General features: G+C 48.1%; 2 protein-coding genes across 2 annotated transcripts in view; one reads left to right on the top strand and one right to left on the bottom strand.

Annotated features, from left to right (window-relative positions):
- Positions 1 to 27,476, top strand: part of DOCK1 (dedicator of cytokinesis 1) — a 542,405-nt gene that overhangs the window by 162,280 nt on the left and 352,649 nt on the right. The gene's annotated exons all lie outside the window — the stretch shown is intronic.
- INSYN2A (inhibitory synaptic factor 2A) overlaps positions 4,142 to 27,476 on the bottom strand; it is a 42,376-nt gene continuing 19,041 nt past the window's right edge. The window contains exons 2-3 of the mRNA XM_007936801.1: positions 21,972 to 22,043; positions 4,142 to 4,325 (exon numbers count right to left, since the gene is read on the bottom strand). Of these exons, the coding sequence (XP_007934992.1) occupies positions 4,142 to 4,325; positions 21,972 to 22,043 (256 nt within the window). The remainder of the gene's footprint in view (positions 4,326 to 21,971; positions 22,044 to 27,476) is intronic.

The raw sequence follows: 27,476 nt of genomic DNA, 5'->3' as shown, positions 1-27,476 counted from the left end.
AATGTATTGTCTCCAGTTCTGGAGGCTAGAAGTTCAAATTCAGGGTGTCAGCAGGGCCATGCTGTCTCTGAAGGCTCTAGGGGAGGACCCTTGCTTGCCTCTTCCAGCTCCTGGTGGCTCCAACCTTCTTGGCTTGTGGGTACATCACTCTAACTCTGCCTCCATCACCAGCTGGTTTCTCCCCTGCATGTCTGGTCTCTTAGGGCAGCAGTCAGAGAGAGATGAGGGCCACCCTCACGACTTCATTTGAAATTAACTCATTCCATCTGCAGTGACTGTTTCCAAACACGGTCGCATCAATGGCTTATGGGGGTGAGGGCTTGAGCTTATCTTTGTGGGAGACACTGTCATAAAAGGTCAGGATTGGGCTAGTTTCAGTCTGAGAGGTGGGCACTCACCTTGCCTGAGGTGTTTATCTTAAACCTAAAACCAAAATGAAGCCCATTAAGAGTTGATCCTGACTCATGGCAACCCCATGTGTTATAGTGTAGAACTGCCCCATCGGGTTTTCCTAGCTGTAATCTTTATGGGAGCTCCGGTGGCATAGTGCCTAAGGCATCTGACTACTACCCAGAAGGCTGGCGGTTCAAACCCACCATCCACTCCTCAGAAGGAAGACTGGGCCATCTACTTCCATAGAGGTACTGCCTTGAAAACCCAAGGAGGGGTCCCTATGAGTTGGGTCCGACTCGATGGCAATGAGTTTGGTTTTTGGTATAATGAAGATACCGCCTCAGAACCCCAAGGAGGGCTCGCTGTGGGTCGGGGCCGATTCGACAGAAGTGGGTTTGGTTGTTTTGGAATCTGTGGAAGAGCACCAGGCCTTTGTTCCATGGCACTGCTGGAGGGGTTCGATTCAACAACCTTTTGGTTGGTAGCTGATGGCAAACCACCCATGCCACTCAGGGGAGGGTGAAAGAAAGGAAGGAGGTGGCTGCTCCCTGGGGCTGTGGACCCATTTGGTGATCTTGTGTTTGGGGAACTGACCCTGGAAGCATCAGTAGTGCCAGCTGTTTCCTGTGATATCTTCAATACTTAGGTTGCCGTTAGGCAGGCCCTGGTGTGAGCCTGCACGTACCTGGTGCCTCTTGTAGTCTCCCAATGACCTGGTGGCCCTGGCACCCCCACACTCACCCCGGGGTGCATGGCCCAGCGAGCCGAGCAGGGACTGGGTTCCAGCTGCACCAGCTGTGCAGCCTCCTGCAGGGGTCCTGCCCCAGAGACCTCGTGGAGTTCTTTTCCACCCAAACGGTCTTCTTTCATCATTGTTTTCTTATGCCCCTTTCACGCTCCGTATTATCAAGGCTTTGCAATCAGAGACACGAAACACTACCTTAGAATTTTTTTTATTTAAAAATTAATAAAGAACTTAGTGACAAATATAGTCATTTCATTTCTATATGTAATGCCATGTATACATGTACATATGAAGAACAGTGCACTTCTCACCTTGGTTTTGCGTCAAAGTCTTCCCTGCAGTCTTTCTAAGACAGTTATCACCGGCCAGCGACACAATGCCATTTTGGCATGGGGTGCTTTTGCCGATGGTGTTTTTTCTTCTGAACAGTTTTATTTTTAAAGAGGAAGTAGTATATTTTTAGTTTCCTTTTTGACTCTAAAAATTGGATTTTTTTTTTTTTTTTTTTTGGTATGGGCTGCTTTGAAGCAGGGACATTGCTTTGTTTTCTGTTGTTGTGGTGTCACCTTGTTTGGCTGGACCGACAGTCCTCACTGGAAAGCAGCTGACACCCTATTTCAATTCACTGAGCTCATTGCGATTCTTAAAACATAGGGAGGGGGAGCTCGTTGCAAACATGTTCATAACTTTAGTTAAAAACAGTATAAAATCTACGAAACATTGTTTTTAATGCTTTGTCACATGGATGCAGTCGCATGTCCTTCTCGGTTCAGGATCTGCATTTCATCCTTACTCCTTTGCGGCAACAGTACCTCACCGTCCTGGTGAATGATAGTCAAGGCTTTGGGCCTTCTGGGCTCTACCACCAGGAATGGCTTCTTGCTGAAATGTCCACTTACACAGGTGCGGAGCGAGGGGATGAGTGCCTTGGGGGAATCTCTAAATTGCACACGTCCCCCACCCCCCAGTTCGAGCGCCCAGGGATGATCTCGAAGTGGCACCTCTCGCCCACTTGGAGCACCCAGGGGCAGTGTTTAAATTTTGCACCCCCCCAACTTCCAGATGTTGATAGCAGTAAAACAGCAGCAAAAATGCCTTCCCCCTCGTCTGGCTGCCTCATCAGGAATCTTTCATATCTGCAGTGTCTGGGCATGTCCTTTGGCACTGAGGACTTGTGTCCCGGGACCAAGTGTCCCCTTCTCCCCTCCTACCCCCTGCTTCGCCTGTGTGTTCCAGGCTTGAGGAAGGACTTCGGGCCTGACCGGGTTAATGGAGACTACTCATTGGCGTCCAGGGCCGGTGTCATATATGCCACCCCTTAGATACACTTCTGCACCTTCAGTTTGAGGAACCCCCCCCCCCCCCAGGAAGGTCTACATGACTTGCTTCTCTGATTTTTCAAGTTCAGATCTGATTGCTGATCCCTAGGTTCCTGTAGACCCCAACCACTTAGAAATGACACAGACTAGCTGTTGAGTGAAAACCTATGGCAAGAACTAGCTCAAATTGGAGGAACACATGGGAGACTCTGACCAAGGTGAGCCACTGGTTTTTGGCATCTAATTGATGAGTGGACATGTCTGCACGGGCTTAGACACAGAACTGGTGGGCAGAAACTTGAAGACTAGGTGTCCTTGTATGTTCACAAACTATTCAAAATTGAAATTGTACAAAAAAAGGCAACCTAAGATTCCTACTTCCTATTATGAAAAGCCAAAAAGTGATAGACAAAAGTCATCAGTAGACCAGGGGCTTTGGATTTCTATAAAAAGAGACTTGCCAAGGTGCAAAGGAATGAGTGAAAAAATACAGGAACTAAGGTTTACACTGCAGTGTGGACTCCAGAGAATTCTACGTGTCACTGTTTATTTAAAAAATACCTAAAAACATTTGATTCACAGCTTTCCCCTAAGAATGTCATTGAGTACAACTTATGAGAGTAGACTAACTGTAGGCGACATTGAGTTTGTTTGTTGGTAGCAGCTAAACTAAAGACATTGATTCTCATTGAGATGGTCGGGTCTTCAGGTTGTTACAACGCCGAATGAATTGCAGAAAAGGTCTGGCTGAGCTTACAGTGGTTTCACCATGTCTCCGAAGATGCTTTCCATGGTGGTGCACAACACTTGTGATGGATTGATAATGGTGCTATCTGTTGTATATCTCTATGTGTGTTTTCAAATTCTTGCCAGAGTCTATCATTTGGCCTTTGGGTACCAAAAGATGAAAAATGAAATCTAAGAATGCGTCGTGCCCTATAGCTCTGACCCCGTCCTCTCCCAGTGATTAAAGGCATGTCCTGACGGTGGGGGACTGCTGGCTGCTGGCCGCTTGGAAGATGCACAGTAAACATGTCGTTGGTCTGGAGATGAAGAGGGTGCTCAATGGAGGAGTCACGCTGACACGAGACGTGATCACTTGGCTTAGCGCTACAGCACATGAAGGCAAATATACATATTGTCACATTTGAGAGATTATTCATGGTCTCCGACCACTTGAAAAAATTGTGCTTTCTCCAGAATTTGATGTGCTGAAAACTGCACTCACCCCCCCACCCTTGCTTGTCTGCAAAAGTAAACGTCAAAATGAAGTCCTGGGCAAACATAAGGCTTGCTTTTTCTTCTCATTTTTCTTTTAAAAAAATAAAGGCTTGAAAGTAACTATGAGTTTCAGCTGTGTGCAGAGTGACAGCCTGTCCTTCTGCGTGTGGATAACAGGATACTTGCAGGTGTAGGGCTGGAGGGGAGGGGGTGGTGGTCATAGAGATTTAACTCGTTGTCTTTGACTATGTAAGTTCCATTTCCGATTTGACATCCCACGTCAGTGAACTGCAAGGTGGGGGCGTGGGATTCTGTTAGCTACGAAGACCTTTTTGGCTCGCAGGGTGAGAACGTGGTGTTGCTCAAGTCACCACCACAGTCTCAATCCTATCCATTGTGGAAAAGGATTTCCTTAACTCCAGTGGTTTTCAAGACGGCTTTTGGACTCCAGACACGCTGAGATTCAAAGGAACCAGAGTTTCCATCTTCCATGCTTTTTGGATTCAGGTTTGGATTTTTGCTTGGGAGTTGAGGAACAGATCTCCTGAGAGTAAGGCGAAGGTGCGACCTGAGTTTCCTCGATAGAGTGGAGCTTCCTCAGAACTGGCTGGAGTTTGTCTTCCTGCTGCTTAAAATCTAGCTCCACACTGGAAAGAAAAGAGAGTGAGAATTCAGTGTTTGAGCCTTCATATGGAAAGATCCCACTTGCTGACAACAAACTATGAGTGAAATCCTCCTAGGCTAATTGTAGGGGACATTGAGTTTGTTCGTGGTCATTCCTATTAGGTTGATAGCATGATTTTCTGGTTTAATACTGAGCTATACTGTGGTTTAGCTCTATTTCAAAAATGCTCTTCTTCTTTGAAAAATGGCTTAGTTGCTTTCAACATTAGCCTCTGAAGGTTCTCATTGTACACAGTCACGTGAAGTATATAATATACTTGTCAAAAAGCAAGAAGTGAAATATGTGTAATCCTACTGTTTGTCCGTAGACCTCACACACGCACTTTGAGAAATAAAATAGAGAACAAAAAGTGTGTGCATGTCTGGGGGCGCCTTGTTCTCATGTGTATGCCACCTGGAGACCGGTAGGTATGTGGGAAGTTCTGTTCTTGTGTAAGTTTCACAAGATCATGGGCATCTGTTTCACCTGAAACCACTGTGAAATGGAATGACCTTGGCTAACATGCTCCTTGTGAAACTGTCACAGTCCGGAATGCTGGTAGGAACCTCACTATCCTGCCTATGGAAGCTGAGCATTTACCAAGTCAACATTGTCAATATTATTCCATTGTCACAGTCTGGAATGCTGGTAGGAACCTCACTTTCCTGCCTGTGGAAGCAGGGCATTTATCAAGTCAACATTGTTAATATTATTCCATTGTCGCAGTCTGGAATGCTGGTAGGAACCTCACTTTCCTGCTTGTGGAAGCAGAGCCTTTGCCAAGTCAACATTGTTGATATTATTCTGTTGTTACCAACGTCAGTTACTTTCAAGTGAAAACAACACAAACTCTTACTGTCATCACTGAAGGCATCGTGTGCAAACATGGAACCATGTGGAAGAACACTAGCCAGTTAGTGGTAGTGGCTGGGATGCAGTGATGGAATTGAAGGTGATTTAAAAAATAGATGCAGTTTCTTTGAAAGTGAAGTATGTCATTAACTTCCTTTGAGTCCTCCCTTCACTTCCTGGCTTTGGAAAGGACCAATTCTGGTCTCATGAACTGGCACAGACCCCTAAACGGTCCCCTTGGCCCCTAGGTAGGACCTCTGCCCCACTGGGCCTTTTTCTGAGATGATTCGGGGTAGGTGGGCGGTCTCCTCCTTGCTGCCCCCGCTGCTGCTGCTGCTGCGATGGTCTGGGCCTGTGGCCGGGCATCAGCCAGACCTCTGGGAAATTCTCTGAGCTCTGTTGAGTTGGTCTGGTTGAGATGCCAGACTAACTGCCAGTCGATTTCAGTAAGGTCTCAGTGATGATCGTAACACATGCGCTCATAACATTTTATAACCAGTGGGGCCGTGAGCCATTTATAAACATGAAGTCCTATTGATTTAGAGAACCATTAATCCTCTCCAAATCTTGACATTTTAGAAAGACAAAACAGCCAAGCAGTATTATCTGGAATTTTCAAAACAAGTTCAAGACCCATCTAATGGGCCATTTTATGTTTTAAATCCACTGTTCCATTTTTCTTAATGTCAAAGGCTATAATATTACTGAAGAATTAAAAACAAATTGTCAGGGAAGTTTATGGCTAGTTACCCTTTTCTACCAACACTGAGAGTTATTTATTCTCCAAGTTCTGTGCAGTTGATGGGAAGTAGACTAAGACCTCATAAACACACGGTTGCTGTCCAGAATATGTGGTCATTGAGGCCTGGTTCCTCTGAAGGAAAGTTCTGAAAACCACAAATCTAAGGATATGTTGCATTTATGGGACACAAGGGTCATGTTGGTTTCCATCCTACCTTTTCCATTTGACAGAAGGAGTGACAGTTGAGTGGAAGGTAAGTCCCTTACCTGCTTAGAGGTTCCATTTCCTTTATTAAGTCAAGGAGGTAAAGGTCTCCCTTTACCTCCTTGACTTAATAAAGGCATGTGTGCCTGGCCCCTCACTCAGTTGTGGTAAGGGCAGTGAAAGATTTCTAGACTAGAAGATGTTACCCAAATACTGCTTTACCCTTTATTTATTATTATCTGTTGGTTCCTCAACGCTACGGAGCCCCGCTCTCCTCTGCACCCATGGGGTCTCCTTGTGTTGGAATCAACTGGACATCAGCTAACAACAGTGAAGAATTCTCCAACATGGGCCTTATACAAGGGCAGCAGGACTCTTTCAGCTGAGTGTGTGTGATGTTGTTACATGCACTATGCCAGTGTAGGTACAGAAGAGCCATCTTACCAAGGTACTTGGTTAATATTGCATACTGGCTTCCCAGATCAAACCCATTCCAACAGGCCCAGAGAGGTTCTAAGTTATTCAAACTGAGACAGGGTGCTAGCATTTCTTAGGTTAACAGTACAATCCTGGGTACCTATAATTATTGAATTCCCATTAAGCAACGACATTGAGAATCCTGTTATTAAGTAATTTATCACACCGTGGAATCGTGTAATCATGGAGTAATCTAATCTGAGTTCTTGTTAACAAAATGACTTGACTTTGTCAAGTTGAATCCTCTCTACCCTCCGGGTAGCTGCACCCAGGTGCCTGAGGGGAGAGCACGAGTGTGTGGGGACTGCCTGCTGGGGGATGCCTGGGGGGTGCTGTTCCCTCCCCATCTGAGTTCAGTGCCATCCCCCCTCCCCCAGATGCTGGGTGATGTCTGGGTACCAGCTCAGTAAACTGGGGAGGGATGGAATTTGCTACTGAGTAGGAATAATGTGGATCTGCATGCTGCTTTCCACTGGGAGAACTCTCTCATCACAGAAGGCACACATCAAATCACAGGTTTCAGGCTGAAGTGGACAGCTGGCCCGAGAGGACAGTATCAGAAGGTTAATAGCCTGGCTGACAGAGAGGAAAGGTCCCTCGGTCTAAAGAGCCAGAGAGTAGCACCTGCTCTCCTAGTTAGAGGTGAGGCCTTGGCCAGATGCCACTGGTTCTTTGGGGGACCATTTCTGAGGACACACGTCCCTCCCTGGTCGAGACAGAAGTTGTCTAGACAGGGCCTGGGGGGCTGCCTGGTGGAGTGGAGGCAGCTCCCATGTTGGGCTTCAGTGACCTCTGAATGACATTGACAGGGACCTGTGCCCTGCATGTTGTCCTGTGGACAGTGGTGACTAGTTCCATGCCTCATAGCTGGGTCTGTCAACTGCCACCTTCATGTTTGTTCATTCTCCCCAACTCTGGGCATGGGTGGTGACTTCAGTCCTGCTGTCCCCCTGGTGAACTTCACCTCCTTCTTCTCTGGCCATCTACCGGAAGTCCCTCATCACTGGTCTTTGTCACTGTCTTCTCTGCACGAATCACCAATAATTCTTTTGTGTCCCATTGTCTTCGTCTCTGTCTTCTAGAGCGTTAGTGCCATGGCAGAGAAGAGCACTGTCCCATGTGTCCTTCTTTTCCCTCCATCTAACGCAGGGCCTGAATCACGGCCCTCAGTAACCGGGCGCCACGGAGGTGATACGGACTTACGGCGACTCCGTGTGGATTGGAGTATAGCCGGGTCCCCTAGGGTGACACCGACTTACGGCAACCCCGTGTGGATCGGAGTAGAGCCATGTCCCCTATAGGACTTGAACTTTGAACCTTTCCATTTGTAGCTGAGAGCTGAGCTGACTGTACCACTCAGGGGCTCGTGAATCATGGTGGTCCCTCCGTGATGTTTACTGCATCAGGGGATGAGAGCAGGGCCTGGGAGGACAGAGTCTACCTCAGCTTTGGTTCCAGTGGCCCTGCAAATCATATTGTTGTTGTTCCTCCTTGTTCTCCAACAAGGAGCCCCCTTGCTCTGGAGGTAACATCCTGGGGGCCATTCCAGCTGGGTCTGTGGCCTGGCTCCAGTCTGTCAGAACTTACTTGAAGATTTTGGAAATTTTATCCAAAACAGACACACCTCAGAACCTTTCCTAGACTGAACTTAGCTCAGGCACCCCTACCCCAACCTCCTCCTGCTTTGTGGAAGTCTGCAGTGAGTGGCAGTAGGATGGGCAGGCCAGCAGGGGGCCCTAGTGAGTGGCCCACAGCTCCTGTTGCTCTGCTGGCTGGATCTGGAGTATTTCTGGCCTGTTTTCACTTTTCCTGCAGATGTGTGTGGGCCCTGCTTTCCTTCCTCTCATGCTGCTTTAGGGCAGTGTGCAACCCCACACCCCACACCAACAGTGCCTAGTTCCAGTCGCAACCCCACCTGTGTGCAGTTTAAGCCCCACCACCACCACACACACACTGTGAGCAGTTCCAGTCCATGGACTAAGCTGCAAAGGAGATGTCAGTTTGTCCTGCACGTCCTACAGTCAGATGGTGGCATTCATCCTCCCCTTCTGAGCGCCAACCCTCATGGTCTTCTCTTAGGAGGAGACTAGGGTCCTTACAGACCCCCTGCAGACTCAGGGCCCAGCCTGTTGGTGTCTGGCCCCCTCTGGCCGGGGGTTAGGTATTGGTGACGTATTGTCAAGGGTGTCTGCCCTGCCCCATGCTATGTGCTTATTCCCCAGGAGGATAAACAGCCTGGAGAAAGCCCTGAGTCTGGAGTTTCCGGGGATCAGTCTGCATGTGTTGGACCCATCACCTGGACTAGGTGTTTCCTCCAGTAACCTGCAGACCAGGCTGGTGGGACGAGAAAGCCCCAGGATTGCATGGGGAGGGGCGGGGGTGGCTTTTAGGCATGCATGTAAAACCCTGGGCATTGCCATCATGACCTTCATGTCACTTCCTCTGGCCCGCAGACAACGCACCATCCAGTCAACTTCTGTGCTGAGGAATCTCAGTGAACTTGAGGGTTTTGTCACCTGTGCCATTGCGGTCATCTGCCACCAGCACGTGATTGATTCTTTGCAATAAATGATTAAAGCAACTGGGGCCATTTCATTTCTTGAGTTAGTCTTTTCCTCTTGAACATGAAAAGTTCATCTCTTCCATCATGATTGTGCTTGGCATTGACAAAGTAGCAGAAATATCTGCCTGGCTCCCAGGCTGCCATGGCCAGCCCTGGCTTGATTTTCCTCTCAGAGCTGTGTGAGAGGCTTTGTAGTAGCGGCTGGCCCTGCCACCTCCTGTCATCTGGTGCAGTGCCACTCTTGCTCCTGCAGTTTATACTGTGGACATCTAACGCACCTTAACGTACTCAGGCCTGCCACTCTCTCCAGCCAGCGTCGCCAGTGACTGAGGTTAACTCAGGAGGAACGCATTACAAATCACTTTCTCCAATCCCCGTGTGTAGCAGTTAGGAACCGAAAGCAGGTGAGCTGGGCCCTGGGCTCTCGCCTGCCTTCTGGAGTGGAAAGGAACCTGCAACCTGCCATTTCTCTATCTCCCCACGTCAGCATGGTTTGGTGCACTGCGCAGCCCAGGCCACTGGTTTTAATTTTCCGTGAATGGGATCACTGAGTCCCCAATCATAAGCACGCTTTGTCCTACCTCACCGTGCTGCAGGTATGGGCAGGTCGCCACAGGACCTGCAACTGCTTGGCTGTGACATGGTGGCCAGGATGCACCCCCACCACAGGAGGTCCTGGGGCGTGTGATGGCTCTTTTGTGGCTGTGGATGGGACAAACTATGTCCACCAAACCCACCCCTGTAAGCAAAGTGGCTGGAGTCTGGCTGGCTTTTATGTTTCACGTTTTCATGACAACACCAGCATTGCTCAGAGGAAGGGGAGGCTTATGGTTTAACTTCTGGACCTGACCCTGTCACTGGCAATCAGGTGAATTCAGGGAAGTCCCTTCCTTTCTGGACCTTGGTTTCTGTGTGTGAGCCCAGCCACACCTCCAGGCAATGAGAGAACCCAGACCAAACAGCCAAAAGTTTCCTGAACTTATCTCCATGTGAATATTGGGGATAGTACGCACTCAACAGGACCCAAACCATATGTTCCCCCCAGGCTGCTCCTCTGACCCCCAAACACCTGGCCCCACTATCCATCCAGCTGGCCGAGCTAGGGCCCCTGGTGTCACGCTTGGTCTGTCCCTCAGGCTACACCTTGGGCTACACCTGATCAGCTGGCTGTAGGTGCTTTGCCCTAACAGCTCGTTTCCTTCCTCTCAGCCACTCTCACAGCCCTTGTCCAGACCCTGTGTCCAGACCCTAGCAGTTTTCTCTTTGGCCACTGAAACAGCCCATTCTCCTTCTTCCTCTCTCTATTCTCTCCCTCCCAACCCAGGGCCACCTTAGGAAAATGCAGATGTGGTGAACCCCTTGACGAACTCCTGCTCATCCTTCAAAACCCAGGTCCCATGTCCTTTTCCTTTCTGTGACTTCTGAGAATAGCTCGGCCTGCCACCCCTCTGTCCTGCTTGAGGCCCTCCATCTCACCCTAGCCCCCCTCCTCCAACAGAGCTCACACCACACTTTTCCTCGCTGTTTTGTCTCAGTTCCACGAACTCATTGCGGGATGGGCCATGTTCCATTCACCCACTGTCTGTAGTGCAATTAGCACAGGGCCGGCCTCAGAACATTGCCATTGAGTTGATTCTGACTCAAAGCAACCCACAGGGGGTCTCAGGGCTAGAAGTCTTTATGGAAGCCAACTCCCACATTTCCCCCGTGGAGCAGCTGGTGGGCTTGAACTGCTGACCTTTGGGTTAGTAGCTGACTGCTTTAACCACTGTGCCACTAGGGCTCTTTTCTCCTTGTTTATGGAATTTAAGTAAACTGATGAACTGAACCAAAATGTCCTCACCTCTCATTTCAGCAGAATGCTGAAATGTTCCTATTTTTGTTTCACATTTGTAATTTGTTTTATCAAAATGAATGTGCATATATAGTGATGTGTCTTCGTGTGTACATATATTTCTGTATGTAGATTTCATACCCACAGTTTCAGACATCAGTAGTTGGTTATTTACACCTTTTTAATCCCCTTGAACATGGAGATGATTCATCATATGCCCGTATATCCTTTCCTCACCACTACTTTACATGATCAATGTTTGCAGAGTCACTGTAAGAAGTAAATAGCAGAGATAGATGGGAATCCAGTGATACTGATACTTGAAGTATAAGATCTACCTCACTTTCCTGGTATGCTGTGGAATTAGGATTACAGTTAAACAGACATTAGCCAGGTATCCTAGCTATAAATTATATTATAAAATATCCAAAGTACTAGTTAGACCGACACCTTTCCAAATGCAGTCTGCATTTTTCCCCTGACCATACAGAATAACTGTCCTACTTCTTTTAGAATTGAATAATGTTCCATTCTCAAGAGCCCTGGTGGCACAACAGTTATGTGCTCAGCTGCTAACCGAACCCACCCAGGAGCTCCGTGGGAGAAAAGACCTGGCAATCTACTCCTGTCAAGATTACAGCCAAGGAAACCCTATGGGGCAGTTCTAGTCTGTCACATGTTGGGTCACCATGAGTTGGAATTAACTCAGTGGCACCCATCACCAAACACAAAGCTCCGTTCTTGGGTGCTCCTGTCATCCGCACTTCTCTCGGGAGTACAGCTAGTGGTCTGGTGCCCAGGCCTGCTCTATGCTCTGGAGTCTGAGGGAAGGCCAGATGTGTGGGGATGTTGTTGTTGTTAGTAGCTGTTGAGTCCATCCTGACTCATAGCAACCCCATGTACAACAGAAGGAAACACTGCCTGGTCCTGTGCCGTCCTCACAATCCTTGGCATGCTTAAGCCCATTGTTGCAGCCACTGTGTCAGTCGATCTCACTGAGGGTTTTCTTCTTTTTCACTGACCCTCTGCTTTGCCAAGCATGATATCCTTCTCCAGGGACTGATCCCTCCTTGCAGTGTGACTAAATTATGAGAAATGAAGTCTGGCCATTCTTGCTTCTAAGCATTCAGGCTGTACTTCCTCTGATACAGATTTGTTTGTTCTCACAGTCCATGATACATTCAGTCTTCTTCACCAGCACCACAGATCCAATGGGCATCCCTCTGTGGTCTTCCTTATTCATTGCCTAGCTTTCTCACGTGCATATGAGGCGACTGACAATATCATGGTTTGGATCAGGTGTACCTTAGTCTTCAAAATGATACCTCTGCTCTTTAACACTTTGAAGAGGTCTTTCTCAACAGATGTGCCCAATGCAATATGTCAGTTGATTTCTTAACTGCTGCTTCAATGGATGTTGTTTGTGGATCCAAGTAAAATGTAATCCTTGACAACTTCAGTCTCTTCTCCATTTAGCATAATGTTGCTTATTGGTCCAGTTGTGATGATTTTTGTTTTCTTTATGTTGACGTGTAAGCCATACTGAAAGCTGTAGTCTTTGATCTTCATCAGTAAGTGCTTCAAGTCCTCTTCACTTTCAGCGAGCAAGGTTGTATCCTGTGCATTTTGCATGTTGTTAATGAGTCTTCCTCCAATCCTCATGCTTCTCTATTCCTGATTCTGAAGGCAGGCCAGATGTGTGGGGATAAGGAATCCAATTTTCAGGCTCCCATAAAGTGTACCACTGAGAGGTAGAAATGGAAAGACTTAAGCCTTATTTATAGCCTCTGTCCATAATACTTTCTTGAGTAAGAAAGGGACCTGCTGACTAGCAAGATGTGTAGTAAGCATATTTTATGCCACCTTATTAGCAAGCCACGGAGATCATGTGGTATAATTTGAAGAGATCAGTAACCATGAGATGTGATCTGCTGATATGTTGCTGTTCCAGAGTCAATGAGGAGCCTGCCATTTTCTCCCTTGAGGGAGAAAGTGTGATGTGACTACAGGTGGAAGGAAAAAACCCACGCCTGTCTTTCATTCCAAGCTTTTTGCAGTGAGTTTCTTGGTGTCAGTGGTGGGACTTCAGATCAGGAGACCATATACAGTTGGACCTCACCTGTCCTACCCTTCTCATTTTGAAGATGGGCAATCTTCTGCTCACAGAGGGCAAAGAACTTGCCTGAGGGCCCAGTGCTGGCCCTAAGGGTGCAAAGCAGTCAACCCCTCCTAAGCCATCAGCCTAGAACTCTGGTCTCTAATAGTGTAATGTAACCGGAAGGTTAGTGGTTCAAACCCATCAACTGCTCTGTGAGAGAAAGATGTGGCAGTCTGCTTCTGTACAGAATACAGGCCTGGAAACCCTATGGGTCTGTTCCACTATGTCCTATACAGTCACAATGAGTCAGAATTGACTTGACGGCAATGGGTTTGAGTTTTCTTTTTTAATAAGGTAACAGGTTACTGGTGATTGGATTCTGACTTATTGCCAAACTCATGTGTGTTAGAGAGCTGGGCTCTACAGGGCTTTCAGTTTCTTATTTTTCAGAAGGAGAGCACCAAGCCTTTCCTCTGAGGGCCTCTGGGTGGGCTGGAGGTATGCAGCCTAGCATGGCAGCCGTTTGTCCCACCCAGAGACTCACGCTGTGCCACTGTCATTGTTCACTGCTGTTGAGTCAGCATCTCCATGCACAATGGGCTTGGGCTCTTGGGGTCCACAGGGTTCGCACTGGCTGATTTCCAGGAGCAGATCACCAGACCTGTCTTCCTACTTTGTCTCACTCTGGAAGCTCTGGAGAACCTGTTCAGCATCATAGTAAAATGCTGGCTTTCACTGAGAGATGAGGGGTGGCTGCACTGGAGGTGGTTTGACTGGGAATGGAACCCAGATCTCCTGCATGGAGGGCGAGAATCCTACCGCTAACCCAGCACTGCTCCTGCTTCCCCTGCCGAGTTCTCGGTAATTAAGCAACAAACAGCTGGAAGTTTAGGGCCCTTTAGAGTTTGGAGTGGGTGGATCCCAGAAGAGGTGTCTTTTCCATCTTAAATTATGGGAATCCCTTCCTGTGAAAATCTGTCCATACTGGAATGGCCTTGGGGATGGCCTTGCCTTATTGATCAGCTATGCAGAGTCCACACATTTCTTACTAATGACGTGATGTGACCCATATTTGGCCACCACTGCCGTCTTGCTGGGCGCTCCCCCTCTATTCTGCCATTATCTAAAAGAGCCAAAGCACGTCTGCTGATGCGTTCTCGTGACCCAGACCGCAGAACCTGGAGCTTCGTTTGTGTCCTCTGGCGGCTGCAGTGGCCAGGCTAAGCCCCGTCCTCTCCCCGGTGCCTCTGGAAATGCCATCTCCTCTGTCGAGAAATTCCTTCAAGATGCCTGACCAGGGGAGATGAGAGCCAGCTGAACAGCCGTCCTTGCCGCTGTATTCTTGAGTTATGGATTCCCTACTGAATGTCACAGGCACTAACTTGAGCATGGTGTTACCTCGGAAAATGTCCAGATTCATCTAAAAGTGAACTGCATTTATTTTCTCATGAAATGGAACTCTCTCTTATTCTTTGGACCCCAGTGAAGTCCCTCTGGTTTTTCTCTATGGACACAACCCAAGGTGAAGGTCACAGGAAGAGGTTTATTATTTAATTAGCCTTTCTCTGCTGGATAACTTTTAACTAACTGCTTTAAAAATAAAATGTCGTGATGAGTAATCAGTTTTCAGTTGAACTTCAGAGACAGAAAGAGTATATTTTTAGAATTTAAATAGAAGAGAAAAAGCTCAGATTCCTGGCATTAGAAAATTTCAAGGAGAATTTACAAGTCTGTCTAAATGGTTCTTGTTTTCTGTCTTGTTGTTAAGTGCTGTCTAATCAATTTCAACTCACAGTGACTGCTTGTGGCAGAGTAGGACTGGCCCCAGGGGGTTTTCTTGGCTGGAGTCTTTAGGGGACAAATCACCAAGCCTTTCTGCCACCAAGCCAATGAGTGGGTTCGAACTGCCACCTTTCAGTTCGCAGCCAAGTGCCTAACTGTTTGCATCACCAGGGCTCTTTTTTTTGCCTTGTTGTTGTTGTTGTCATGTGCCATTGAGTCGGACCCGACTCATAGCGACTCCTCCTTGAGTTTCTGAGGCAGTGTCACTACGGAAGTAGATTGCCCAGCCTTCCTTCTGAGGAGTGGCTGGTGGGTTTGAACCTCCAGCCTTCTGGTTAGCAGTCAAGTACCTTAGGCACTATGCTACCAGAGCTCCTTTTCTGGCTTAGAATCTGCTTTATTTCTTTAAAAAAAAAATCCCTTCTCCAGAATAACATTGACTGAGCAATTACACAGCACTGCTGGCTGTCCTCTTCTTTCCCTCCCCCTCACTCACTGTGAACACTAGGATTGGAGCACTAAATATTAAACAAAAGGCTGATTTCCTTGCCGTCAGTGCATGTGCTGAAGAGCTTGATATGCATAAGTGGTGGTAACTGAAGCAGGACCCGAAAGAGCACTCCCACTACGAGATAATCACTGAGTGACAGAGGCTGTGGAGAGTTCATGCCAAGTGGGCTCTGCACAGGACAGAAGTGGCACCCCTTCTGCATGCAAATGCAGTGACCTCTCTTAACAAGGAGACTTCATTAGTTCCGAGCCTCCCTTCTGGTGGCTGTCTCGGTCATGGCCCAGTGTCACCCACTCCCTTTCTGCAGCACAGTGTCTGCAACAGTTTTGATTTTCTTTGCTCTTTGTATCTGGAGGTCTCCACAACCTGATGGTTTTGTGCTGTTTTGGGTGATGTCGTACGTTGCCACCAGGATACAGGCACATCCAGCTCTTTAATGCTGTGAATTCCTCACTCGGTTCATAGTAGGATATCCTCCTCATCTTTCCTTGAAGCTGTGCTGTCGTCTGGGGAAGGAGCTTGCACGCTCTTTGTTTCCTGCTTGATGAGTGGCAGGGACTGTGATGTGCTAGGAAGTCCCCCAGCTGCTGTACGGATGAGGCCCCCCTCCTGCGAGGAATCTGCTTCTGTCCTTAGAGATGTTCTTGCTGTTGCTCACTGTAGTTCCTTTAAGTCTGGGCTCCAGAGAACAAATCTAAGCCCCTCCCAATGTGGTGTCCCTTCAAGACCATCCTGTGTCCTCTCAGCCTGCTCTCCTCCCAGGAGGTAGAGCATCCCAACTAACTAACCTCCTTCCAGCCATCCACCTACTGTCTTTCCTTTATTCCTTCTTCTCATCCATCCACCCACCTATCCACTTACCATCCTCCCTCCCGCCACCCCTCCCTTTGATGGTACTGTGTCTGTGGCACCCACTTGCTGCATGGAATACTCCCTTCTGGTCACAGCTCTCTTGTTACGCTTGGCACAGGGTCTGATGATTGGGGCAGTGTCTGGCTGTCTTCCATCGGACTGCAAACCCTTCCCAGTCTCCCCTGTGCCTGGTGTAGAACCTGTCTCCTAGGAGTGCCCTGATGGACATAACAGCACCCGATGGAGAGAACTCTACGTTTTGTGAGAACAGTGGTGTGAAATCCCACCTGTGCTTGAGCACCAGAGGAGGACGAGGTGACAGAGAAGGAGGGGAGCACCAGATGGGGATGAATGACTGAGACGGGAGCACCAGGGCAGGACAATCTGACTGAAAGGGGACAGCAGAGGACGATCAATGACTGAGACGGGAGCACCAGGGCAGGATGATCTGACCGAAAGGGGACAGCAGAGGACGATCAATGACTGAGACGGGAGCACCAGGGCAGGACGATCTGACCGAAAGGGGACAGCAGAGGACGATCAATGACTGAGACGGGGGAGCACCAGATGAGGATGAATGACTGAGAGAGGGGCGCACCAGAGGAGGACGAGGTGACGGAAGGGATCTCTAGAGGAGGACGAGTGACCAAGACGGACTGCAGACTCCCTCCCACAGTGGCATTGAGAGCACACTGATGGGAAGATATGCGGTGTCCATGTTCGTTCATTCCAAACCCAGACATTGACCTGCTGCATAGTTATTGTTACCCAAGGCCTGCTCGAGGTGGCCAGACAAAAGAAATAAAGAAGGCATGGGCAGGTCCTCCCAGACTCCAGTCCCTTCGAGTCTTGTAACTGATGATCAGAATTCTAATACTTTACAGGAAGATTTTACATTCTGCTAAAGATACTTATTTAATTAATCTGAGTCAGCATGATTATTATTTTTAAAAACCTGCTTTCATCCCCAAAAGCTTTTGCATTGAGGTTGGCACATGCTATTTCCATAAGAAAGAACAAATTTGAATGCAAGCTATTTTCTTGCAGACTTAGTTTATGAATTAACCACTTCGGGAAAAGAAGGAAGAGATGGACTTGCCGAGGGTACGTTTCCTAGCTCCTTCTGAAACAGAACCGGAACAAAAGGTGCATCACAATAGGATGACTCACCCGAGTGTCTGACAGAAGAGTTACCAAGATGGGCTGGGTACAAAAGACCCAATGATTGTGAGCAAAGATTATCCTAGTAATTTATCCTTCAAATGTTTTCTGAAATAATTACAGCGTATTTTGACAGGGAATATGGATGCTCAGCCTGAAGATTTTACTTAAGAAAATGGAAACTCGATGCCCCTTTAATCAGCTTTCATGCTGAGCTGGTCCTTAATTAGAATCTCACAGTTGGTCCAGATCACAATTGAAGGAATGTCATCTTGAGAAAAACAGGGAAATGTGTAAACCACCTCAAAACTCCCAGTTATCAAAACTATTCAACTTTTCAGACTCAGGGTTCCATGGGCTACTCAGCTGCCAGTTGTTTCTGTACCAGCAAATGGATGTTCAGCCCCACTGAGATCGACGGACAAGTGAAGGGAAGGGTGTTCTTCGGTGAAGTGCTTGGTGACTGTCTACACTTCCACTTCTCATTCCGTTCAGCTAATGCTCTCAGACCCATGGCTTTCATGATTGGAAATTACAGGTTCAGAGGATTTCAGTGTCCAAAGGGATTTGCTGATTATGTAGGGAAATCTGCAGGATTGAATGATTTAATGGATACCTGGCCAAAGAGTGGGAGCCACTGAGTAGCTCAAATGGTTAAGTGCTAGACTACTAGCCAAAAAGTTGGCAGTTCAGAGCCACCAAGCGGTGCCTTGAAAGAAAGGCCTGGTGATCTCCTTCTGAAAAGTCAGCCACTGAAAACCCTGTGGAACAGTGCTCCAACACATGGGGTCTCTGGGAGACGGAGGTGACATGCCAGCAACTGACAGCAATAAGCCAAAGAGAAGGAGCCAATGCTCAGGCCTGACCTCTGAGACGCTGGCTGTCTGAGCAGCAGGCTCTGGGAGATGAAGTCTCCAACAACCATTTACCTTTTGCTCCTGGTACTGGCAGCCTTTTTTTCCCCAAGAAATTGCTTGAACATCTTTTTTTCTTTGGATGTTTTCTTCCAAGTGCTGTGTATTTCCCTGACAGACTTGTTTTTAATGGAGAAGTGTATCTCACTACCCATGGTGCAAGGTACAGCCCTATCACCCAGCTGCCTGGATGGCACAGCAGCAGTGGGCTCTTGAACACCGCACCCTCTCATCTCTCTGGCCCATGTGGTAGTGGAAACCCATCCAGTTCTCGTGCTTCTTGGTAATTGGGTTTCTAATGGCAGTGTGCAAACGCGAGACAAGTGGGGTCAAGCTCTGTGACCGCTGGGCTCTCGGCCTGCCAGCAGACCAGTGTGACAAACTGCAGCCTCTGGACAGTGGCAGCTGTGAAGCCTCACATTCTCTGGGTTCTCCAGGAGTCCACAGTCATCTGGCATTTTCTTTGACCTACTCATTGCCATTGTGCTCCCAGGAGCCCATGGGAGGGACCCAGAGGATGGGGGTGATGTCAGCTGGTGTTGGGAAACATTGGATTATAGGATGGAGAACCTGGTATCTGAGCGCCCAAATGCCCTAGCCGGGCTCTAAACCAACTGCAGGGTCTCTGACCTTGAGGTACATATTCCCCTTCTGGTAAAACATTCTCTCTGTGGAGTTCTATGCAAGAACTGAAGCAGAACTTGTTTGTAGGCTTCCATGATGAGGGGTGAATTGGACTTAGGGCAACGCAGCCTTTGGAATTTGGACAGTTCCCCAACTCACCTTGGTTGCCTATGTGCTCTGTCACAGAGCCAAGGCTTCTCCTGCTTCAGGACTACTGGGTTCTGGGTGCTTTCACCCCAAAGCAATCCCTGCTCTGACATTTGAGGGTTGGATCAGGGGGCTGGCTGGAGTGAGAAATCTTGCTGAATCCCTCTAGATGCATCCTCTCCCCTTTTAAGGCAAATCGGGACCCTCAGGGATGTACCTCATCCCAGAGAGTAATTATAGTTAAGTTAGGGGAGCAGACTGCCAGGTCTTTTCTCCCAAAGGGATGTTGGTGGGTTTGAACTGTCAACCTTGTGGCTAGGAGCTAAATGTTAACCACTGTGCCACCAGGGCTCCCCCCATTAAGATTACAGCCTAGAAAACCTTAGGTTGGTGGGGTCACTCTGGGTCCGAATCCTACTCAACAGCAGTCCATGATAGCAAGGTCATGTCAGTCAGTGAGCCAGCTAACACCGCCAGCAAGGCCTGGTTGATGGGTGTCTCTCTCATTTGCCTGCCACCCTCTGCTCCTGCTGTTGAAGCTGTGTGCTTACCAAGAGGATGCTCTGGTAATTGTTCCTGGACTCATCTGTGCCATTGGTATTTCTGATTGAAATGGTGCAGTTTATTTGAATGTGATGTAAACCAGCGAACTATAATTGAGACAAGAGAGAATTGGTGTTAATGTGAGTTGATGCTTCGGAAGGAGAAGGGTGTGAATAAATGCTGAGTATGAGGAGGTTGTGGGCAAATCGAGTATGCGTCCTAAGGAATTCTGAAATCACAAGGCCTTGGGTCACTTTCAAGCAGGAAACTGGTGTGGTTCTCTGAAGTCAACATGGAGCTCTGGGGAACTCCAGTGGGGTGTGCCCACCTGGGCCTTGCTCAGATACTGCCCTGACTCTAAATCATGGAAACATGTGATTTCAGTGTAAGGACCAATGAAGTAAATGTTGAAGTGAGGCCAATGGCTTTATGACCATGCCCTTTGATTAGCTTTTCAATGAATTGACGTCCTCCTAGTTCTAGACATGAGGTTCTGTTCTGCCTTGTCTTTGTCACTTATTCCTATGGACCTCAGAAGACTGTTGTCCATGGCCAGTCACCACTGTGAAGAGGACCTGTTGAATTTTAGTTATTTGTAATATTAAAAACAAACAAACAAACAACATTGTCATCAAGTTGAGTCTTGCTCGCAGCAACCCTGCAGGGCAGAGAAGAACTCCAAGAAGCCACAACAGGGCTTCCAAGGCTGTCACCTTTATAGAAGGACACTGCCTCATTTTTCTCCTGTGGAGCGACTGCTAGGTTTGAACCACTGACCTTTCACTTAGCAGCCAAGCACTTAACCATTACACCACTAGAGTTCATGAAGATGTCTTCAGGCAATGCCTGGTGCCCCTGGGGAGGCAAAATCATGCCCTGCTGAGAACCTCTGTGCCAAGGCACGTACGAGCATGGCACCCTGTGTTCCTCACTGCCACAGGCTTCTCTGCCTGCTCCAGACAGGCCAGCAGGTGACCCAAGTCTGCACTCAGAACCTGGAGCCCTCTCTCAGTGCTCTGCCCTGAGTGGTGATGTGTCCTGCCATATCCATGCCTTCCTGAGGAGAGGACTCGGTGGGTCTGAGACTGGGGTGGCCTCGCACTCATTTGCTGTCCAGGGAGTCCCCGACTTAGACCAGGGTTCCTCTTCTATGAATCTGGTAAGTCTGTTCTCATGAAAGTGAAATGCCTCGTTTGTATCTTATTTTATTTTTTTTTAGCTTTCATTATTACTGTCTTTTATTATCAGTAGTCTTCTCAATCCAGTCTTTAGGGATTAGCATGATGGATTGCACGCTGCAACACTGTATGTATTGCTATCAGTTAGATACTTTTAAATAAAAAAGATGGGATGGTGGTAAGTGCAGTTGTTGTCACTTGGATACGTAGTAAGTGCGGTTGGTCAATTTGTCTCACTTGGATACATAGTAAGCAGGACGACCTGCATTTTGAGACGTTTGTGCTTTTCCCCTTCACTGTCGTCTTGCTCAGAGGATGGCTGCTTTGGAGATCTTTTTAGAGGCCATTTTTGGGGAGGGCTCGCTGCCACGTATCTCACTGCACAACCACACAGCTCTCGTTCCCCTTGGTCCCTTTGAGCTGCAAGTACTCCCCAGGCTTCACTCTAAAACCTGATATCATCACATTGTTCCTAATTGCTCTCATATTTTATTTGTGAAAATTACATTTCTGGAAAAAAAAAAATAGATGGCCATCCTTCGGCAGGTTCTGACTGTGTCTTTCAAGCCTAGATCATTTCTTAAAGCCTGACACGATTTTTGCCTGCAGCATTCTTGTTGTCAGTAGTGTAAACAAACCACAAAATAAAAATGCCCACCCTGAGCAGACAGGGAGACTCAAAGAGGGGTACTGCCTGGAGATGTGAGTGCCAGAAGCCGGCAGTTCCCTGAGACTAAACGGCACGTTAGGTGTCCAGCCCAGCCCTGTTGTGGTATTCCTGGCACATGCAATGTGGCTTCCCACCTGTGACCTGCACCATCTGAAGGGTGTGTAGTTCACAGCCCTTCTGGAACACACCATACACAGCTCATGGCTACCCATTCTGAGGGAGCAAGCCATCAACCTTAGCCCTGCGTGGGAACCACTGAGATGCAATGGCTAGATAACTGAGGTTGAAGGCTGCCTCACCATGAGACGCCATACCTGGGGTTGGGTGTTTAGAGGTAGTTTAGTGTGGTCAAGGGAGGCCCTTTACTTGGTTGCTGCAGTAACCACCACCCAGCGCAGCCACATAGCTCTTGCATTCAGCGTGGGCATTGTTCATCAGTCATCACAGAACAGTGGGAAGAGGAGAGGGCGAACGTACCTGTAGATGATACATGCACTGTTCCTGCATGTGTCGCAGTTAGCTGTGTCTTGCCCAGTCCGATAGGAGAGCCTACAAGATAAGAACAGGAGAGTGTTACAGGTGGTGCTGGGGGCTCGTGCCTTTTCTAGAGCCCAAACCAAAAACCAAACCCGGTGCTGGCAGGTCAATTTGAACTCATAGCCACCCTACAAGACAAAGGAGAGCTGCCCTGTAGGGTTTCCAAGGCTGTAATCTTTACAGAAGCAGACCATCACATCTTTCTCTCATGGAGTGGCTGGTGGATTCGAACAGCTGACCTTTTGGTGAGCAGCTGAGCGCTTTAACCACTGTGCCAAGTCAGCTGCTTTCCCAGTGCTAGTGTGGCCATTGTGATGGAAGCTGAGGACTGCTGTTTCCCATATTGCATCTGCCTCTGCCTTGTTAGTACACAGCCAAGGCCATGCCTACTATCTGGATACCATTTCCATGGTGTTTAACATGTGACCGTAAGCTTCTAGATCGAGTAAATGTCTGATTTTGCTGTGAGCAGCGGGAATTCGGGATGTTCCAGTGAGGCTTCATATATTCATGGAGGTTTAAAGAATGTCTGCGAGAAAACTAGCCACAGACAGGCTGACTTGATGGCCCCACCACCTCCTTTCCTGTTGAGGTGACTAAACTGGAGCTCAGGGCAAATCCGGACTCTGCCACCAGATTGTGCATGGCAGGCTGAGCCCATTGTGGTCACATCCATCCTGACTCACAGCGCCCCTAGAGGACAGAGTGGACCTGCCCCACGGGGCTTCCAAGGCTGTCAGTCTTCACAGAAGCAAAGCCCAAGTCAAACCCACTGCCGTGGAGTCAATTCTGACTCATAACGACCCTAGAGGACATAGTATAACTGCCCCAGAGGGTCTCCAAGGCTGTCAATCTTTACAGAAGCAAAGCCCAAGTCACACCCACTGCCATGGAGTCAATTCTGACCAACAGTGCCCCTAGAGGACAGAGTGGAACTGCCCCAGAGGGTCTCCAAGGCTGTCAATCTTTACAGAAGCAAAGCCCAAGTCAAACCCACTGCCATGGAGTCATTTCTGACTCACAGCATCCATTGAGGACAGAGTGGAACTGCTCCATGGGGCTTCCAAGGCTGTCAGTCTTCACAGAAGCAAAGCCCAAGCCAGACCCACCACCACTGAGTCAATTCCAACTCATAGTGACCCTGTAGGACAGAGTAGAAGTGCTCCAGAAGGTTTTCAAGGTTGTAAATCTTTATAGAAGCAGACTGCCTCATCTTTCTGCCACAGAGTGGCTATTGGGTTCAAACCAGTGACCTTCTAGTTAGCAGCTGAGTGATTTAACCACTGCACCACCAGGGCTCCTGTACGGGTTTTTACATTTTCAAATCATTCAAAAAAAATTTTAATAATAATATTTTGTGACATAGGAAAATGACATGAAACTCAAAGGTCATGTCCATAAATAAAGGTTTGAATGTCATCAGTTAAAAACTGTGAAAACTGTTACTCTAGTAGCTATATTTTTTAAAAAACAACAACAAACTCACTGCCGTTGAGTTGGTTCTGAATCACACCGACCCCTGCTTGGGTTCTGAGGCAGAATCTCTATGGAATTAGACTGCCCCATCTTCCTTCCGAGGAGTGCTGGGGGGTTGGAACCACTAGCTTTCTGGTTAGCAGTCAGATGCCGTAGGCACTATGCCAGAGTAGTTGCACAGTAGTCTTGATTTTGCCTCTTAGCTTGCAAATCCCAGGCCTTTATTCTGGACCGTCAGACAGTTTGTGGACTACATGCTGGAGTCACCCTGTCACTCAGGTGACTTTGGGTTTACTTGCTCTGCCCATACTTTGTGGTGAGTTCTGTTAACCCTATAAGCCAGATGGTATTTCTTTATTCCTTTGGGAGAAGGGTGAGGGGCAGGGAGGACACTGTAGCCCCTGCTAAAGACACCGTGTCTGCAGCTCTCTGTTGGGGGCACATTGTGTGTGTTGTAAGCATGAAGGTTTGATGGCGGCGGAGGACTTTCCTCACCAGATGGGAGCTGCTCTGACACAGCTCAGCCCAGCTCCCTCCAGAAACTAGTGTGAGGAAATGTGGAACAAAACTCAAAGTCACATAAAAGACCAGCTTACTGCTCTGCAGGAGTCTGGGGAAAGCCCCGAGACTATGGCCTCAAGTCACCCTTCGGGCTTGGAGCTGAACTCACTCCTGTGGCTTAACTCTCAGCCAAACAACAGACAGGCCTGCAAACTGAACACCTGCACCGGGAGGCGGACTCCCAGAACAATCCAAAAAATAAAAGGAACCAGTGTGGGAGGGGCTTTCTCTGGGCGTCTCCCACCCACTCACACTGGTGTTTCCCTCTGCTGTTTTTCACACGCATCTTCCCTTTCAAATAGTATCTCACACCCCGAACATGCAGGGCAACCAGAATCTGGCAGACCTGTGGCAGGAGAACGGCCTCCATCTGAGCTGGGCTGTGGGCACTTTGGGCGCAGATCTGCATTTATGGCATCACTCCACACGGGGAGTGTGCACAGAGGCTCTCCGTCAACATCGACAGTCAGTGTTTCAGTCACCTTCACTGTGTAAACGTCTCTTGTATGCATCGTGGGTTTTAAATTGAAAACACCTCTTGTTTTCCTGACTGTGTTGTGTATTACATAAATATTTGACAAAAGGATTTCCACTCCGGGCTGAGATTGTCTCAGTGGGCACAGGAAACGTGGACTTGACCTTTGTGTTCTGTGCAGCTTATTTTTCCGTCCATCCAGTGACCATATTCTTCCCCAAGCACTGCCGGCCACTGCTTCTGATCCGGGCCCCTTGAGCAAGAACTGAACCTGCACTGGGTGGCTGTGCCTGTGTTGGTGCTTCTCCAACACCACATTCCTATTTCGTCCTTCCCTGGGCTTCTCTTCACCAGCCATGTTCATTTTCCTTCCTTAACCCTTCCCTTTTCACTAGAAGCTCCAAGAGTCATTCCTCCCATACCTTCCCACCTGGCTTGTGATTTGTTATACCCATTCCAAGCTGGCTTCAAGGCCATTGCCCTTGCATCTTAAACACATAACCTCCTTCTCCACGCACTTCACTCGACCAGAGCTGGGCCCTAAGTTCGTTTCTGACCAAGGTCATTCTGTAAAGTGAAACGGTGGAGTACGTGAGCCCAGGTCCAGTACTGACATGTTGAATGTGTTGTCCGTTTCTCGGGCTGGGTTGCCGACGAGGTGATGGTCCAGGCCAGCCTTGTGCTGGTGTGCAAGAGCTGGCAGAGAGGAGCCGGTAAAGGACCATCTGCCTTGAGAGCTGAATCCAAAGCTGAAGCAGGGAAAGGAACTCTGGCGAACTCGGGGTATTGCTTGATACTTCCCTGAAGAGCCCCCTTTCTGGGTACTGAGGAAAGTGGGAACTCCAAGGTCATAGAAGCACATGGTGCTAGGCTTCAGCACAAATGCCTTTCCAAGCCCTTGACACTGACACTGACACCGACACCGACACCTTACCCAGTAACCTTCTAGTTTCCAAACTGACTGGTAGTGTAGCCTTGAGTCGTTACATTAGTTACACCGTTCTCGTTCGGATGAGGAGAATGCAGCCACACTGCAAGTCCAGATCTCATTAATCTTCAGCTCCAGGCTCTGACGCCCCACACTGCCCTCTTGATGTGTGGGGACCCGGGCTCTGCACTATGTGTAACTGGCAGCTTGGAATAGTCAGTGACTCCAGCAGGGACCAGACCGAGGCTTCAGGCTCCTCACACGCACACTAGGACTCTCTTTCAGGACCAGGGAGTCGCTCAGTTAGAAACATCTCTTGTAAGCTCTTCCCAAAGGGCTCTGTCTCTGTCACTTTGTCAAAGCGCACAGTCCTTTCCTTTGTTGCCATTCTTCAGCAAATAGTTATGAAGTTCCTGCTAAGTGTCAAGCATTATTCTAGATCCTGAGAAGACATTGTGAAGACAGAGTCTCTGTCCTCAGTAGAGACAGAAGGTGACAAGCAACATATAAACACATGAATGAACGAATGAGTGCATGAATCCATGTGTGAATGAATGCATGCGTACATGAATGAATGACTGCATGCATGTAGGAATGCATGCATATTGAGCAAATGAGTGCATGAAGCAATGCAGGCGTGAACGAAGAAACCACACAGACATGGGTGAATGCAGGCATGAAGGGATGCATACATGAATAAACAAATGAGGGAAGGAATGCAGGCGTGAATGAAGAAACCACACATGAGTGAATGCAGGCATGAGTGAAGCAATGCAGGCGTGGACGCATGCATGAACGAATGCAGGCCTGCATGAGCACATACACCAATGAAGAGTGAGGTCATTCCTCAAACTGCTCAGTGTGGTGCAAGTGTTGGGAAGGGGTGGCTTCAGCTAGAACTCCCAGGAGGTGACATTTGAAATGAAACCTGATGGTAATTCAGAAGGACATTGGCCACGTGATGATCCATGCCTGCCTGATCCAAGCAGAAGGGCCAGCACGTGGCGCATTTTGCCATGGGAAGGACGGTGGCATTTTTGCTGGATGGAAAGGAGGGCCAGTGTGGCTTGAATCGGGTTGACGTGGAGGCAGATGGAAATGAGGTCAGCTTATGTAAGGCAGGAAGCTCTTTGAATGTTATTTTAAATTAATGTGAAGCTACTATAGTTTTTCTTAAAGGTGGTAGGGAAAAAAAACACAGGGAAGGCACTTTTTCTTAACTGTTCTTCTCCCCTGTCTCCTCCCACAGTACCACTTTCATTCAATTTCCTTTCTCTTGATCCTTTTATTTCCAACCCACCCTAATTCATCCGGTCCTGGTGTGTCACAAGGCTTGGCTGATGTCTGCTGATAAGAAGCAAAGGAGTCATTAAGTGTCCTTCGTGTCCAGACATCTTTTTAAGCCAGTTTAAGAGAAAAACTGATATCCAGTCATATTTCCACCACGTCTGAGAACTACTTTTCAGGACATCATTGCCAGGAACTTTTCTTGAGGAAACCCTTCAGCATGCTTCTGAGGTTTGACAAAGTCCTGTTCATGTTCAAAGGGATCTACTGTTTGGTGTCCATAAGTGTGGTTTATGGAAAATAGAGGTCAGTGAGAGATTAATTTGTGGACAAAATTTAAAGTGGTGGTCTTGTGTCATGTGGTTGAGCTGCCTCCAGCAGCTACTGTCACTCAGGATATGCCCTGTAAAATGTGATTAAGCAGGAGGATATTCACAGTAGAAGGCGTGAAACCGTGGGATCCATTGTGCTCATTGCTTTGGTCATCCATCTTATTGTCCTTGGACCTTCTAAGCTGTGGTTTTAGCCTCACCAATGATTTTCTGGTCACATTAATAACTGTGTTGCAGCATCTGAATGAGTGTGTCCCTCAATTATAGATGAAGCAGTTCAGGGAACACAAAGTGCTGTTATGGAATTTCCCTGTATATATATGTATGTATATACATACATATATATCCAGGGAACACAAAGTGCTGTTATGGAATTTCCCTGTATA

Source organism: Orycteropus afer, unplaced genomic scaffold, assembly GCF_000298275.1.
Source record: "Orycteropus afer afer isolate SDZICR_OR568_19922 unplaced genomic scaffold, OryAfe1.0 scaffold00038, whole genome shotgun sequence".
NCBI classification, from domain to species: Eukaryota; Metazoa; Chordata; class Mammalia; order Tubulidentata; family Orycteropodidae; genus Orycteropus; species Orycteropus afer.
Note: the sequence above shows the minus strand (reverse complement) of the source record. Positions and strands in the feature narration are given on the sequence as shown.